At 46.6% G+C, this 13,426-nt stretch overlaps 1 protein-coding gene across 18 annotated transcripts in view; it reads left to right on the top strand.

Annotated features, from left to right (window-relative positions):
• The window catches only part of plekha5 (pleckstrin homology domain containing, family A member 5), a 116,688-nt gene extending 103,277 nt beyond the window's left edge, over positions 1–13,411 (top strand). For 8 of the 18 annotated variants that reach the window (XM_031583268.2, XM_031583256.2, XM_031583261.2 and 5 more), the window contains 15 exons: positions 712–774; positions 1,562–1,642; positions 2,269–2,418; positions 2,745–2,846; positions 4,454–4,562; positions 5,076–5,119; positions 5,358–5,507; positions 6,379–6,502; positions 6,615–6,730; positions 8,068–8,280; positions 9,160–9,306; positions 9,647–9,864; positions 10,083–10,309; positions 10,759–10,897; positions 11,832–13,411. In XM_031583268.2, coding sequence (XP_031439128.1) covers positions 712–774; positions 1,562–1,642; positions 2,269–2,418; positions 2,745–2,846; positions 4,454–4,562; positions 5,076–5,119; positions 5,358–5,507; positions 6,379–6,502; positions 6,615–6,730; positions 8,068–8,280; positions 9,160–9,306; positions 9,647–9,864; positions 10,083–10,309; positions 10,759–10,889 — 1,875 coding nt within the window. In that variant the 3' untranslated portion in view covers positions 10,890–10,897; positions 11,832–13,411. The remainder of the gene's footprint in view (positions 1–711; positions 775–1,561; positions 1,643–2,268; positions 2,419–2,744; positions 2,847–4,453; positions 4,563–5,075; positions 5,120–5,357; positions 5,508–6,378; positions 6,503–6,614; positions 6,731–8,067; positions 8,281–9,159; positions 9,307–9,646; positions 9,865–10,082; positions 10,310–10,758; positions 10,898–11,831) is intronic. The other 10 variants (XM_042710085.1, XM_031583267.2, XM_031583266.2 and 7 more) reach the window with 6 other exon arrangements.
• The last annotated feature ends 15 nt before the right edge of the window (positions 13,412–13,426 follow it).

Genomic DNA, 13,426 nt, shown 5'->3' with positions numbered 1-13,426 from the left:
GGTTTAAAAGTGATGCTGCATGCCCTTCCTTCAGCACTGAGTTACCGTCAGTGCAGGAGCCCTCCCCCCTATTTCCCTCCATTACCTCTGAAGGTTTTAAACAATCCGTGTGTGTGTGTGTGTGCAAGTGCGCAAGTGCTGATGTATGTGGGTGTGTGTGTCAAAAGAAAAGTGGGAGCACAGAACTTTGCGTGTTTGGCCTAGCCTGTTCTGTGCTGTAGGCTAGGCATACATCAGGTGATAAAGAAACAATGAACCCTGAGTTTTTTCCATAATTTAATGTATTTTAATGTAATGAATTATTAATTTAAGTGATTTGTGTCACTCTAATGCATAATTTTGCATAGTGACATTTTGCTATGTACTTTGACAGCCAAGATGTAGGTAAATGTGTCTTAAATGTAATGTGTCTGCACAGGAACAGTCCAGTATCAAGGTACATCCTTGTTCTCATTACTCTCCTATTCAGGCAGTAGAATATATGTACGAGACTAGTGAATGACCCATAATAAAAAAGTTGTTTCAATTTGCTGCACTGCCCTGGGCAAACAAATTGAATATATGGGAGGACCGCGTTGGCAGCATAGTGAGAATGGTCTGCATAGCCAAATACATTATGAGCTGATTCCCTAGTGCTCAGGCTCATTTCTCAGCTTTTCTTTGCCTTTTTTTTTTTGTTTCTCTGTTTGAAACCGTTGCTCTGTCTTTCAGTTGAGTCCAGACGACTACAGAGACGGCTCCTACACATACCGATCAGAAGAGCTGGATGTGGACGTGAGTGTGTCTGTGTGTGTGTGTGTGTCTGTGTCTGTGTGTGAATGTGTGTGTGTGTGTCTGTGTGTGAATGTGTGTGTGTGTGTGTGTTTGTGTGTGTGTGTGTGAATGTGTGTGTGTGTGTGTGTGTGTGTGTGTGTGTGTGTGTGTGTGTGTGTGAATGTGTGTGTGTGTGTGTGTATGTGTGTGTGTGTGTGTGTGTGTGTGTGTGTGTGTGTGTGTGTGTGTGTGTGTGTGTGTGTCTGTGTGTGAATGTGTGTGTGTGTGTGTGTGTGTGTGGACGTGAGTGCCTGACAGCAAGCATTGAGTCTGTTTATGCTGACTTGTCAAGGGATGTTCTAACATTAATACGCTTGGGTGGGAAATTGATTCATTTATGGGATTCTTTTTTTTTTGTATCAGTTTTGCTTTTTGTTAGCTTTGTTCTTCTACCAAAAAGTGGAAAAACTGACAGATCTTGCACTGATGGTGCCATCAACCATTTTACCCTGAATGAAATGATAAACTAACAAAAATAGATACTCCTCCAGATATCTGAATGTTGTGAATCTGCAGATAATGTCCGCCAGCTATAAGTTAGCTTTTGATACACATTTTAAATGTACGGTTTGTGAGAAAATATTTAAGTATCTCAGATCTTGGGAAAAAACAATAGATCCATGCTTGTTTTCGGTTCATCTGTCGGAATGAAATATGTGCAAAAGCTTTGAAATTTGTTAGTACAACACCCCCCCTCCCCCAAAAAAAACCCATCTGAACTCTCTATTTTACTCTTATCACTTTTCAGGCAAAGCTTAGCAGGTTGTGTGAACAAGACAAGGTGGTGCGAACCCAAGAAGAGAAGCTGCAGCAGCTCCACAGAGAAAAGGTAAGAGTAAACCGCCTGAGCCCATCATACAACCTCATCTCTCTTACTCACGGGGAACAACAAGCGTGGTGATCTCGTGATATCTCCATGACATCACCATTGCCTGCACGGTAGATCTCAGACCATTTCAACAGACCTCTTCCAGGAAAGTCTTAAAAAAGATGTCTTAAAAAACAGTCTACTTAAAAACAGGCACCAACCTGTTCCTGCTTGTGAAATCCAACAGTTTTCGCCAGAGTTTGAAAGTTGAGTGCATCTCTACTTAAAGATTCTGTCCACGGAGTCACCTTTCTCCCAGATTAATTATGGGGAGAGACTCTGGGCCTTCGGAGAGCTTCATTAGACTTATCCCAGCTCTCTCTCAGCCTGCTGCACCTGCTCCCGATTTCCCCATGGGCTCCTACAGGCAATGCAGCACATTGCTGGGCTCTAATGCAGATATTCATCTACAGACCTAAGTCAGATCCTACATCATTCTATATCCACCAAGGACAAGGGGCACAAGGATTCTGGGTTTTCTCAGTTTAAGCATGCATTACCAGAAGATATAACGTTATGTCGTGTGTAGGTGATAAGAGGGTTAGAGGGTTCGTAGCTAATTCCCGGGGTGTTGTGGTGTTCTTTAGCACACGCTGGAGACGGCGCTGCTGTCGGCGAGCCAGGAGATCGAGATGAGCGCCGACAACCCGGCGGCCGTGCAGAGCGTCATCCAGCAGAGGGACGTCCTGCAGAGCGGCCTGCTCAGCACCTGCCGCGAGCTGACCCGCATTACCACTGTGAGCAGGGCTAAATAAGCATACACACATGCAACATACACTTACACACACACATATATATATTTAGTCTATATATATATCAAAGTCTAGAAACCTTTTTTAAATGTGTGAGAAGATGCATGAGTTGTACACAATTGATAGTTATGCCTCTGTGACGACCTCCACTGCCAGCTCCAAGGTGGAACAACAAAGACCCCCCCCCCACCCCCCATTCCGCCTCCATACCTTGTAGAAAAAACAGCAAGGCAGAATGGTGGTGCAATATTCCCAGCCTTGAAAGTGCGGTGTAAAAACACTTGTGTTGTATGTATGCGTCTTCTCCTCAGGAGCTGGAGCGGGCCTGGAGAGACTATGACAGGATGGATGCCGACGTCACCATGGCCAAGACCAACCTGCTGGAGAGGCTGGAGGCGCTGGGCAGCCCACAGGTTCGTCTCGCTCTCCTCAGCGATCGCCGCAGCTGTCTACCCCTCGTGTAACCCCTTCATACCCTTCTCCAGCATCTCCTATGCTCTGCCTCTGCTACACCCATTAACTCCATGCCTCTCTTGAGAGCTGTCAAAACAGCCATTAATAAAGTCAACAAAAAGTTAAAAAAATGTACACTTACGTAAGTGGTGTCGATGATAGAGAGCAGCGAAAGCTACTAGATGCCTTTGTTCACGCCGCAGCAGGAAAGAATAGACAACACTCTCCCCCAACACTTCCAGTCGCCCCTAAAAATAACACTCCCGTCACCCCTAAAAATAACACTCAGCTCTCGCCCTGTCTTGTTTTCTCACTCTTTCCCTTTTCTTTGACATTTGCCAGCTGACTGGTTAATGGAATACCAAACTGAGAACATGCTGGGCTGTACAGCGCCACCTCTTGTGCAAGAAAATGTCCTCAGGACTTCGACGGGTGCAAGGCTAGAGAGAGCACTAATTGCAATCTGTTGCTGTTACAGGATGCAGTGCTAACGGTCTATAGTGGGAATTGATCATGAAATCATCATCTGAAACATGAAATCTTTATGTAAAAAACCTCCATCACAAAGCAGAACAAGCTGTTTCTGTCTCAGGTTTAATTGTTTATAGTGGGAATTCAACATGTTTTGACCTCAAACCTTTACCCACTCCTTCATGTAAAAACCTCCATCACCCCGTCATCATAGCGCCCTCATCCAGGATTGACGGGATGCAATAATCCAACACTTTCCTCTTTTGCTTGCGGCGTGTCATGTGTCACGTGTCACCACAACCCAGACCCCGGGAAGCACGTCTGACAGCCTCTAAGTGCTCCCGTGTCTTCTCCCTCCCCTCTGAGCCGCCAGTGCCCATTCGCTAAAGAGGAGCAGCTAATTAGTTTTAACACCTGCAAGGACTCTTGTTAGCAGCAAGCGAGCGAAAGGGAGGGAGGGAGGGAGGGAGAGGAGGGTGGGAAAAAAGGGCCCTTCTGATCTGGTTATTAAATTTCACCCTGCTCGAAATCCAAATGGCTGACCATCATCTTCACACCTGACTAGAAGTCAATTACTGGCCCCCTCCCTCCTGCCGACTGGTTGAGTAATAGTATGAGTAATATAAGGAAGGACATTAGCGGTGTTGGCCTGACTCCTGATGAAGATGGGGCTTCAGCACATAATAGTGTGGTAGTGGATGGGAGGCTTTCTGCAGTAAAGTGTGACTGAATGGATAGTTAGTGGCAAAAACAGGGAGTATACATAAGTGAAGTGTTTTTAATAAACAGCCTATGACAGGAGGTCAAACCGTGGCCGAAAATGTCGGATGTGCCTCATGAAAAGCTGTGGTAGATGTTGAACGCAATTTCTCATGTTTTTGTTGGTTGTATTTTTGTTATTTGAAAGATCTTTTTTGACATAGGTGTGTGTGTGTCTGTGTTGTGTGTGTGTGTGTGAGTGTATGTGTGAGTGTGTGTGTGTGTGTGTGTGTGTGTGTGTGTGTGTGTGTGCGTGTGTGCGTGCGTGCGTGCGTGCGTGCGTGCGTGCGTGCGTGCGTGCGTGCGTGCGTGTGTGTGCGTGCGTGTCTCCAAGCAGACTGAGCCCCCGAGCCAGCAGCATGTGCAGATCCAGAAGGAGCTGTGGAGGATCCAGGATGTGATGGAGGCTTTGAGCAAAAATAAGCCACAAAGAAGCGTCGACACCAGTGAGTCTTTCAGACAAGAGAGACCCCCCACAAGCACATGTGTGTGTGTGCTCACGCACGCTCACAAATACACACACACACGCACATACAAACACACACTCACACACACATGACAGCCAAAATTGCACAAAAATAAGTAGTGCAGTTGCTGGGTCCCCTAACCTGGCACACACTCCAGGGTCTTTCTGACACATCTGATTATGTGTTTCCAACCGGAAACAAATCTCGCTATCTCCTGGTCTAGGCTGTTATGACAAGAGAGAAACTGTTTCAGTTGACCTAACTTGATTAAATAAAGGCTAAATCAAATTCCAAAACACACAGCCCAAGACGAACACAGATAAAGCAGACACTTACAGTATGTATACACATGATCACGTTAGAATCGACCAATGGACTTTATGCCTTTGGGGGGGAACGCAAACACAGTTTCTCCTTAACAAAACAAGTAACAATGTAACAAGTCTACAAAACCATGTAACATGTCAAATAATGTCCTTCCTTTTGTTGTAGGCTTCCCTGGCACAAAACCCGTAACAAACGTACACAAGAATGAGGTGAGTTGCACAGTTCCTGGAGAAGAAAAGTCAAATTAACAAATAAACTGACGTGAGGGTGTGACACTGCTGTCTAATAGTTAATGCTGCACTGATAACAACCTCAGTGTTACTAATTGGTGCTGAACACTTATCAAAACTGACTGGGGTTTTGCATCAGTGCATCCTAAGCTTCCTCATCAGTTTGACCCGACTCCCTCAGAGGAAAACCTCCCTCCACCCTTTGTCTAATCTGTAGGAGGTAGACCCTGTACCCCCTCGACCCCCTCTCCCACACTCCTACGAGAGCGGCGACTGCCCGGCCATCGTGCCGCCCGTGGTACCCGCCGGCACCGGCCAAGGGCACGTGCCCCGTCCACTCCAGCACCAGAGGAACGGCGGTCAGAGTGTAAGATGCTCCACTCCACCCGTGCATTTTGTGCTGAAAGCTTCGCCACCGTCATCAGACGCATTCCTCATCATCTTCTTCTTCATCATCGTCATCGGCTTCATGATGAAGGCTGCCCAGTCAGCCTTTCCTGCCGCTTGGCATGAGTGTACCCAGTTGCTCTCTCCTTTCTCCCCTCATGGATACCTTTTTGACCCCATTCAGCCTCCTTCCATCTGCCTATTTTGACTCATTCCATTCATCCCTTTTGTGGTCCACTCTGTTGTTGGACATCACTTGTGTGTGTGGCGTTTTGCGTTTGGAGCTTGCGCCTAACGTTTGAGTTTGAGTCTTGCCCATTGTGTGTGGAGTTGAGCTTGTGTTTCATTTTGACTGTGGTTGCCTGTTGGCTTCACCTTGAGTTTAAAGTCATGAAGTCTGCCCTTTTGGTTTATGCCCATGCTTCCATGATGTCGAGAGCCCCATATGTGGTGTTGCCGTGTTCGTTTTATGTTTGTGGTTCTCTGTGTCGTATTGTCAGTGCATTTTGAATATCTGGAGAAAAACTTTGGTGTGTGTGTGGTGTATTGTGTAGCTGCCGTCATAGCCATCGCTCCATTTGTGAGCCATGCTGTGTATTGCCCTAGTGCCGTGTTTGACCCATGTGACCCCTTGTGTTTGTGACCCTCCGGACTGGTATCTCAGACAAGCCTAGACCTGGCAGTAGCATGTAGCACATAGCAATCACGGAGTAGCACTTAAAGTCAGGAATTAATTCAATTCCAGGATGACGCTTAGGCTTTCATCTGAAAACCAGTCTTTGGTGTAGTGGCAGTATGGTGTTGGTGTTGGTGTTGGTGAGTGATGTGTTAAGGTCCTCGCTCTCCTCCAGGGCCCAGACTACCGCCTGTATAAGAGTGAGCCGGAGCTCACCACCGTGGCCGAGGTAGACGAGTCCAACGGGGAGGACAAGACAGCCGAGCAGGTCGTGGAGAAAGAGCCCACCATCGCCAAAGGTGCCTGAACGTGAACCAGTAGAACAGCGCTTTAGAACTCAAGAACATCAGTGGGGCTGGTTGGAGTTACTGAACTGAATGTTCTTTCCCCCCTGTATGTATTTATGCTCAGGAATGCCCTACCCTGTAGGCATCGTGTCTCCCAGAGCAAAGTCGCCCATAACAGAGTCCTCCAGCATCGCGTCCTATGTCACTTTAAGGAAGAGCAAAAAGCCTGACCCCAGAACAGTAAGTGCTGCTGTCAGAGAGAGAACCCTTTTTTGTCAAGTGGTGCTAGTTTTCAATAGTTTTATTCATAGATTCTCATAGATTATTCATAGATTATTCATAGATTCTCATAGATTATTCATAGATTCAGGATTGTATCTAGGAGTGATTGGGGTAACAATTAGATTTTTTTAGGTTCCTTTTTTCAGACCACATTGTTTTTTAATATAATTGTATGGTCATAGATGCAGGTTCTGGCCAGGGCTTTGTATGTAGAAAATGTGCAAAACTGATGTCTGTATGTTTCTGGTTATTATCCACTGCATCAAATCATTTGAAAAGGTAGCAGACAGAAAATAATGCCATTCCGCTGCAGGAGTATCGACCCACTCATGCTGAGGGATTTGATCTGCCAATGGAGATGTATAAACATGATCTGAAACATCTCCCGGGAATACCTCATCAATTCTGCATTGGATTTAGATCTTGTCCTTGCAAGAGGCACAGATGAAATTCTCATTTTTCTCCATTTGGGGACTACACATGTCCTGTGGGTAGCAGCCATGTCGTGCTGAAATATCTACCTGCCCATCTGCCTCCTCAGAGCAGTGACGTGACTACTTGGACACATGAGGAGGTGGATGACATTGACCTTCTAAACTAAGATGGAGGGGTTTCTAGCCATGCCAGGACCCCCCACTGATGCCATCTAAATCTGTAACCTTGACGGTGCCACCTATACAGTCATTGCATTTGGGCACCAGGTGGCGCCTCTGGCTATGCTCTGTTACTCACAAGCGTGGCAGTTTTTTACTCTTCTTATCCTCTGCTCTTTCTCTTTGCACAACTCCTTTTGTGCACAGTCTATTGCCTTCAGTCTTCATTCCTGATCACAAACCGTCTTCACATGTGCAGTCGGTAGCTGTGGAGAGCTGCACTGCTCCAGCAATTAGATTCCCATTGCTTTGACGATGGAATGTGCCAGAATATCTGTTACCCGTGAACAACCCGTACCCGTAACAAATCCTTTCAGTTTGGCCAACGAAGATGATGTCAAATGTTTTTCCAGCTGTATCTCACCCCAGCTGTTAACTCAAATAGAGTAGGTGTTTATAATGTCTCTGATCTCAAGCATCCACTGTTTACAGTGTAGGGTAGGGTTAACTCTTCAACTCTTGACCTACAATATCAGCATACCCTCCGTTACCTTAAAAAGTGCTTCCATTGAGTTGGCCAGACCCTGTTTATATGCCAGCAGACCATTGTGTCTATATGAAGGTGTAGGTGCACATTTGTGTTCTCTTGTAACTCTGTCACGTTCTCTCGGAGCAGTGACACTTGTTTGTCCTCTGGCGCAGGAGCGTCCCCGGAGCGCCGTGGAGCAGAGCCTCTCGGCGGAGGGCTTGCGGCCCCGCATGAGCGTGGAGGAGCAGATGGAGCGCATCAGGAGGCACCAGCAGGCCTCGCTGCGCCGCAGAGACTCCAGCTCCGGAGGCCAGGAGAGCTCCCTCTCCCGCAGCTCCTCCTTCACCAGGGACCAGATCCCCACCAACCCCTACTACACCCTCCAGGTAAACCCACCAACCCCTACTAAAACCTGCAAGTCAAACCGGCGACCCTGACCACCGCACTGGACAAAATACAGACCTGTGCTGTGCTGGTTTCTATGGTTCGGCTTAATCTCTAATCTCTGAACTAATGAGTTCATCCGTGACCAGTTTATCCATTATAATCTTGGCCCATTTATTCGGATCCAATATGTCTGTAGGCCCCAATGATGTTTCCACGTGCCAAGGCTAGTTTAGATTAACTATTTGCCTTTAGTCTGGTTTTTAATTATTAAACAGCTCTGTCCACTGTTGGTTCATTCTATTCGAATTTAATCAAACCAATATATGCCGACCCCACCACACACCCACGCCTTTTTGAAGAAATCTTCAGGCCCCTTGGACTTTGGCAAGATATGACGAGTGCTTTGAAGTATCGAGGGCGCCCAGTTCATCACTTTTTTTTTTGCACTTTAAAAGAAAAAAAAAAAAAACGTTTGCATGAAGGCAGATCCGCAGCGTATCAAAGGCCATGAATAATACATGTCCTTGCCGGGCCGGAGAGCGTTGCGGCGCAGCGTAGCGTTGCAGCGTAGCGTTGCAGCGTAGCGTAGCGCCCAGCTCCTTCGTGTCCTTCACACAGGAGCCTCCAGGCCTCTTTGAGATGCCGGTCATGCTCGGCACTCGCCTTGTAAGCTTCCTCTGACAACCGACAGCATGTCATCGTGTCGATGTCGGAGGGGTTCTGCTCCAAACGCGGAATAACCGAGATGGGGCCTGCTCTGTCTCAGCGCCATGTCATTGCTTTACCTCTGTCTGTCACCACGGGGGGGTTGTTTTCTTACAATTTGATCTGTGAAAAGGACCATAGCAGCGTGTGTGTCTGTGTGTGTGCACGTACAGACCTCCAAGCGGAGCGATGCAGTGTCCCCAGACAGGCAGAGATTGGAGGCTTCGCTACAGGCTCTGGAGCAGGAGATGCTGGAGAGAGCGTCAGCCATGCTGATCACCCCACCCAGCCGAGACCCCCAGCCCAAACCCCCCACACAGGTAGGCACCTTTCGGCTCGACTCAGATCATTCTGTCAGTGACCACCAGCTGATCTAATCGACTGACTTATGTGTATCCAGACACTCTTGATAAGATAAAATATCTGTCTCGAGCGTAATCCAGACAGGATATTTAAGCACAGTGTGACAGAGTGTAACTTTACCTCAAAAGGGGCCTTTTTCTGTTATGTAGAATCGAAAATAGAATTCACAATCATTTAAAACTCCACAGTCTGCTGCACGGTCAGCTTTTATGTTGTATCACTTTACATAGTCATTCCACTGCTTTGATTTATATGCTGGCGTGACTCTGATTTGTGACTCTGGTGTTTCCTGTGCAGGAGGAGGAGCTGGCTGCAGAGGAGAGTATGAATTCCCCTCCTGAGGAGCAGAGCAGCCCCAAAGTTGACGAGGAGGTGAGGAAGGAGGAGGAGGAGGAGGAGGAAGACAAGGAGGAGGGGAAGCAGGATGATGTGGAGGTGGAGGGGAAAGAGGAGGAGCAGGAAGAGGAGAGGCGGAGGAGAGAGGAGCAGATCTTAATGCTGGCTTCTCAGAACAGGTGAGCATGACATCTGCCCAAAGTTCTTCTCCTATTCTGTTCTAATCTGTCTCTACTTTGTTCTGCATTCTCTCTCTCTCTCTCTCTCTCTCTCTCTCTCTCTCTGTGTTAGGCTCTCCCTTTGTCTTATTATTTTCGATAGGTTAGGTCCTGGGAACAGCAGTACAGTCTGGATGTGTCTGCTTACCTCTAACTTTTACCACTTGTTTGTTTTGTAGCCTGCAGACTGCTGTGTTGGTCAGGGTAGGCACTGAGGAAGATGAGGAGGAGGAGGAAGAAGAGCAGGAGGAGGTGAAAGAGGAAGAGACAAAGAACGATGAAAAACCAGAGCAAACTTCTGAGAAGCCGCGCCAGGAGATGGAGGTGGAAGCAGAGCAAAGCCCGATAATCAACCTCTCCTTCGAGCTGCCAGACGAAACGAGCAAACACGGCCAGGTGGTGTCAGGTGAGAGAGAGAAAGAAAGAAAGCCAGACAGAGAGAGAGAGAGAGAAAGAAAGAGAGGGAGAGAGAGAGGGAAAACAACAGCATATGGTGTATGTTAAGAGTTCCTTTCTGGTCTAATTCCGGCCTGAGAAAAGTGTTTGCCCTCAAAGCAATCAATCCAGATCTCGTGTCAGCTTTTGAAAATATGCAAGGCTTATTTTTGTGCTACTTTTCTGTCGAATTGCCAAAAAAAGCTCTAAACCTGCTCAGCAAGCACTGTCATGTGTTATGCTTTTGGCAAGCCCCTGGGTGAGAAGGCAACTAACTTGTGGCTTTGTTTTGCCTTCTGTTGTTGTTGTGTGTGTATCTTTATGTTTGTGTGTGTGTGTGTGTGTGTGTGTGTGTGTGTGTGTGTGTGTGTGTATGTGTGTGTACTAACACGTGTGTGGGTGCTACTATGTCGTTTGCAGTGAACAACCTTTCCACTCCACCGCAGTCCCCAGCTTCTACTCCAACACCATCGTCTCTGTCGCCCCAGTCACCCCCGTCACCCACGTCACCCCCGCAGGTCGCCGATGGCTCCCACTTCATGTGTGTGTAGTGCCAACAGTAAGAGACCCTCCTCAGCCTCTAGCCCACTCAGCCTCCTCATCCTCTTCTGGGTGCCGTCCTTAGTAACTGGTTCAGTCCTGCTCTCAGACAGCATCTCACAAATCAGAGGCTGCAGAGGTTAAGAGCTGAAAGCTTTACCGCCTGACAGTTTTGCACATCAGATGAGTTGTGATGTTTCACGCAGCCCCAAAACCAGGAGGCAGGAGCTGGTTGAGAAAGTGCTGATTTCAAAGTGACAGGTCTTGATATACCTTCTCTTAAAGCAGTGCTGACATTTCTGACATGGTACAAAAATGTGAAGGCCTTTGACTGCAATCATTGCATCTGTTGGTACAGGAATTTGCTTCCATTGGAAAACACAAAAGACAAAAACACCTCAGTCCCTCTACCGTGGCCTATGTAATAAGTAGTCATCCATCATATGAACCCAGCCAATCTATACAAAGTAACCAAGTGTTCAGATAAGTAGCCATCCACCAGCTGCCTTCATCAGATACAAGATAAGCGCTGAGAGTTAAGAGCTTCTTGAGAGTTCAAAACAGCTCGTCAAGAAACAAAAACTAATACAGATGTAGCCCCATTCTAAGGGGTCCTGCCTTGAGGCTGCATTATGATCCTTGTGAGAGTTTGCTTATGCAAGGAGATTAGCAGCCAGCTTCACCTCATCACTGTCTGTTCCCAAGCGTGACGGCGTAACAGCTAATGAAATCTCAGCCATCAATCAGCAGCAGACTGCTCCGCTGCCCCTGCATGTGCTCTCACACCCGGCACACTTCTCCTGACACTTCTCCGCTCTTAACCACGTCAGACCCATCACTACACAATTATTTGTTAGAACTGAACTGCACTACTCTGGAACAACCTGACCAAGTCCACCCCCCTCCCCTTCCTTCTGCTCTTCTCTTCTCTTCTTCCTTTTCCCTCTCCCCAGCAGCTGAGACCCGGGCACCTGTGAACAGCCACGCGTGAGAGAGGGGCGGCTTGGCTCAAGACGGCAGCAGCTCCAGATGCCACGTGCTCAGCTCCGGCTGCTGCACAGTCCCAGCCAAGTCCAGTCCAGACCAGACCAGACCAGACCAGACCAGACCAGACCAGACCAGAACAGACCAGACCAGAACAGAACAGACCAGACCAGACCAGACCTGACCAGACAGATCAACATATCAACATGCAGGACCCTCACACCCCCTGTCCTACCATATAAACAGTGTTGCCAATATTATCATCCTCATCACAGTTTATTATCATTATTATTATTATTGCTATTATTATTATTATTATTATTACTATTATTATTATTAGGGCAGAGTTTATTGTGTGTTTGGGGCGGGAAGATATGTGTGTGCAAAGCATGAGGTGCCTGTGGACTGATGAGGATGTGAGAACTGAGCCGCTGTGTACAGGAGCACCTGTGGTACTTTTCTATGCTAGGTGAAGTCTTCAGGCACGGGATGGGGAAGGTATTCACAAATGGTCATGTATACAAACACGCAAACGCACAAGTTCTAGTGCACGTTTATGTGCTTGCTGTGCACACAGACACAGGTGCACACACTTAATGTACACTTAAACACTGTACACGTACAAAATCAACAACACGTAAACTCAAAACGTCTGCGCATTAAAGAAACACACACTTTATCTGTCCACTTATCTCGCTCTTCCTCTTCATTCCTATCTCTCTTTCTGTCTTTCTCCTTCTCTTCCATGCACACACACACACACACACACACACACACACACACACACACACGCACGCACGCACATACCACATACACTTTTAACTCATGCTGTACCGAAGCCATGCAAGTGTTACTCATTCAATTCAGGGTTACTCACAGTCTGTGTGTTTAAAAAAAGATATTAATAAAACTGTTGTATGTCTCATTTTGCTTTTTTACCAGTGTTGACATTGAACATCATGGATGCATTTTCAGTTCTCATATCTTTTGCACTGTGTAACACCTTGTTTTGTAGTAAAAATCTGTGTTCAATCTGTTTATATATAGTTATATAAAACGAACATGTATTAACAATACATCCAATAAGGTGCCACTTTGTTGCTGCAGATGGACATTTGAATATTTTATTGGGTTTGTAATTATTTATAAAGTCGGATAGTCCACAGCCCCTGCCGCACCGTTGCCGACACACACGTGAATGTTATGGCTTCTGTATTTTATTTTTAATAAGGCTGAGATATATTTAAAACAGAGAGAAGATTAAAAGAGTATTAAAAGATTTTTAAATGGATTAGTCTTGCACCCTTTGGGCTTGTAGGGCATGTGGAGGACGAATAGCACATGTAGAGAAAAAAAGCAATAAGCAGGATTCTGACGTTGACATTTCTGTAAAATAAATGTATAGACCATTGTGTATATAGTGTACACCATACTATGAGCAGCGCAGAGGGGGAAAAAACTATTAAGAAATTATACTTATTAGAGTCTATATGCAAATATTCATATCTCATCTGTTTTATATCATGTGAAATAAATGTTGATGTTCTTATGCAGTGGTCTTGTG

Source organism: Clupea harengus, chromosome 16 (assembly GCF_900700415.2).
Source record: "Clupea harengus chromosome 16, Ch_v2.0.2, whole genome shotgun sequence".
Classification (NCBI taxonomy): domain Eukaryota; kingdom Metazoa; phylum Chordata; class Actinopteri; order Clupeiformes; family Clupeidae; genus Clupea; species Clupea harengus.
The sequence above is the reverse complement of the archived record's forward strand: the minus strand, read 5'-3'. Positions and strand labels throughout refer to the sequence as shown.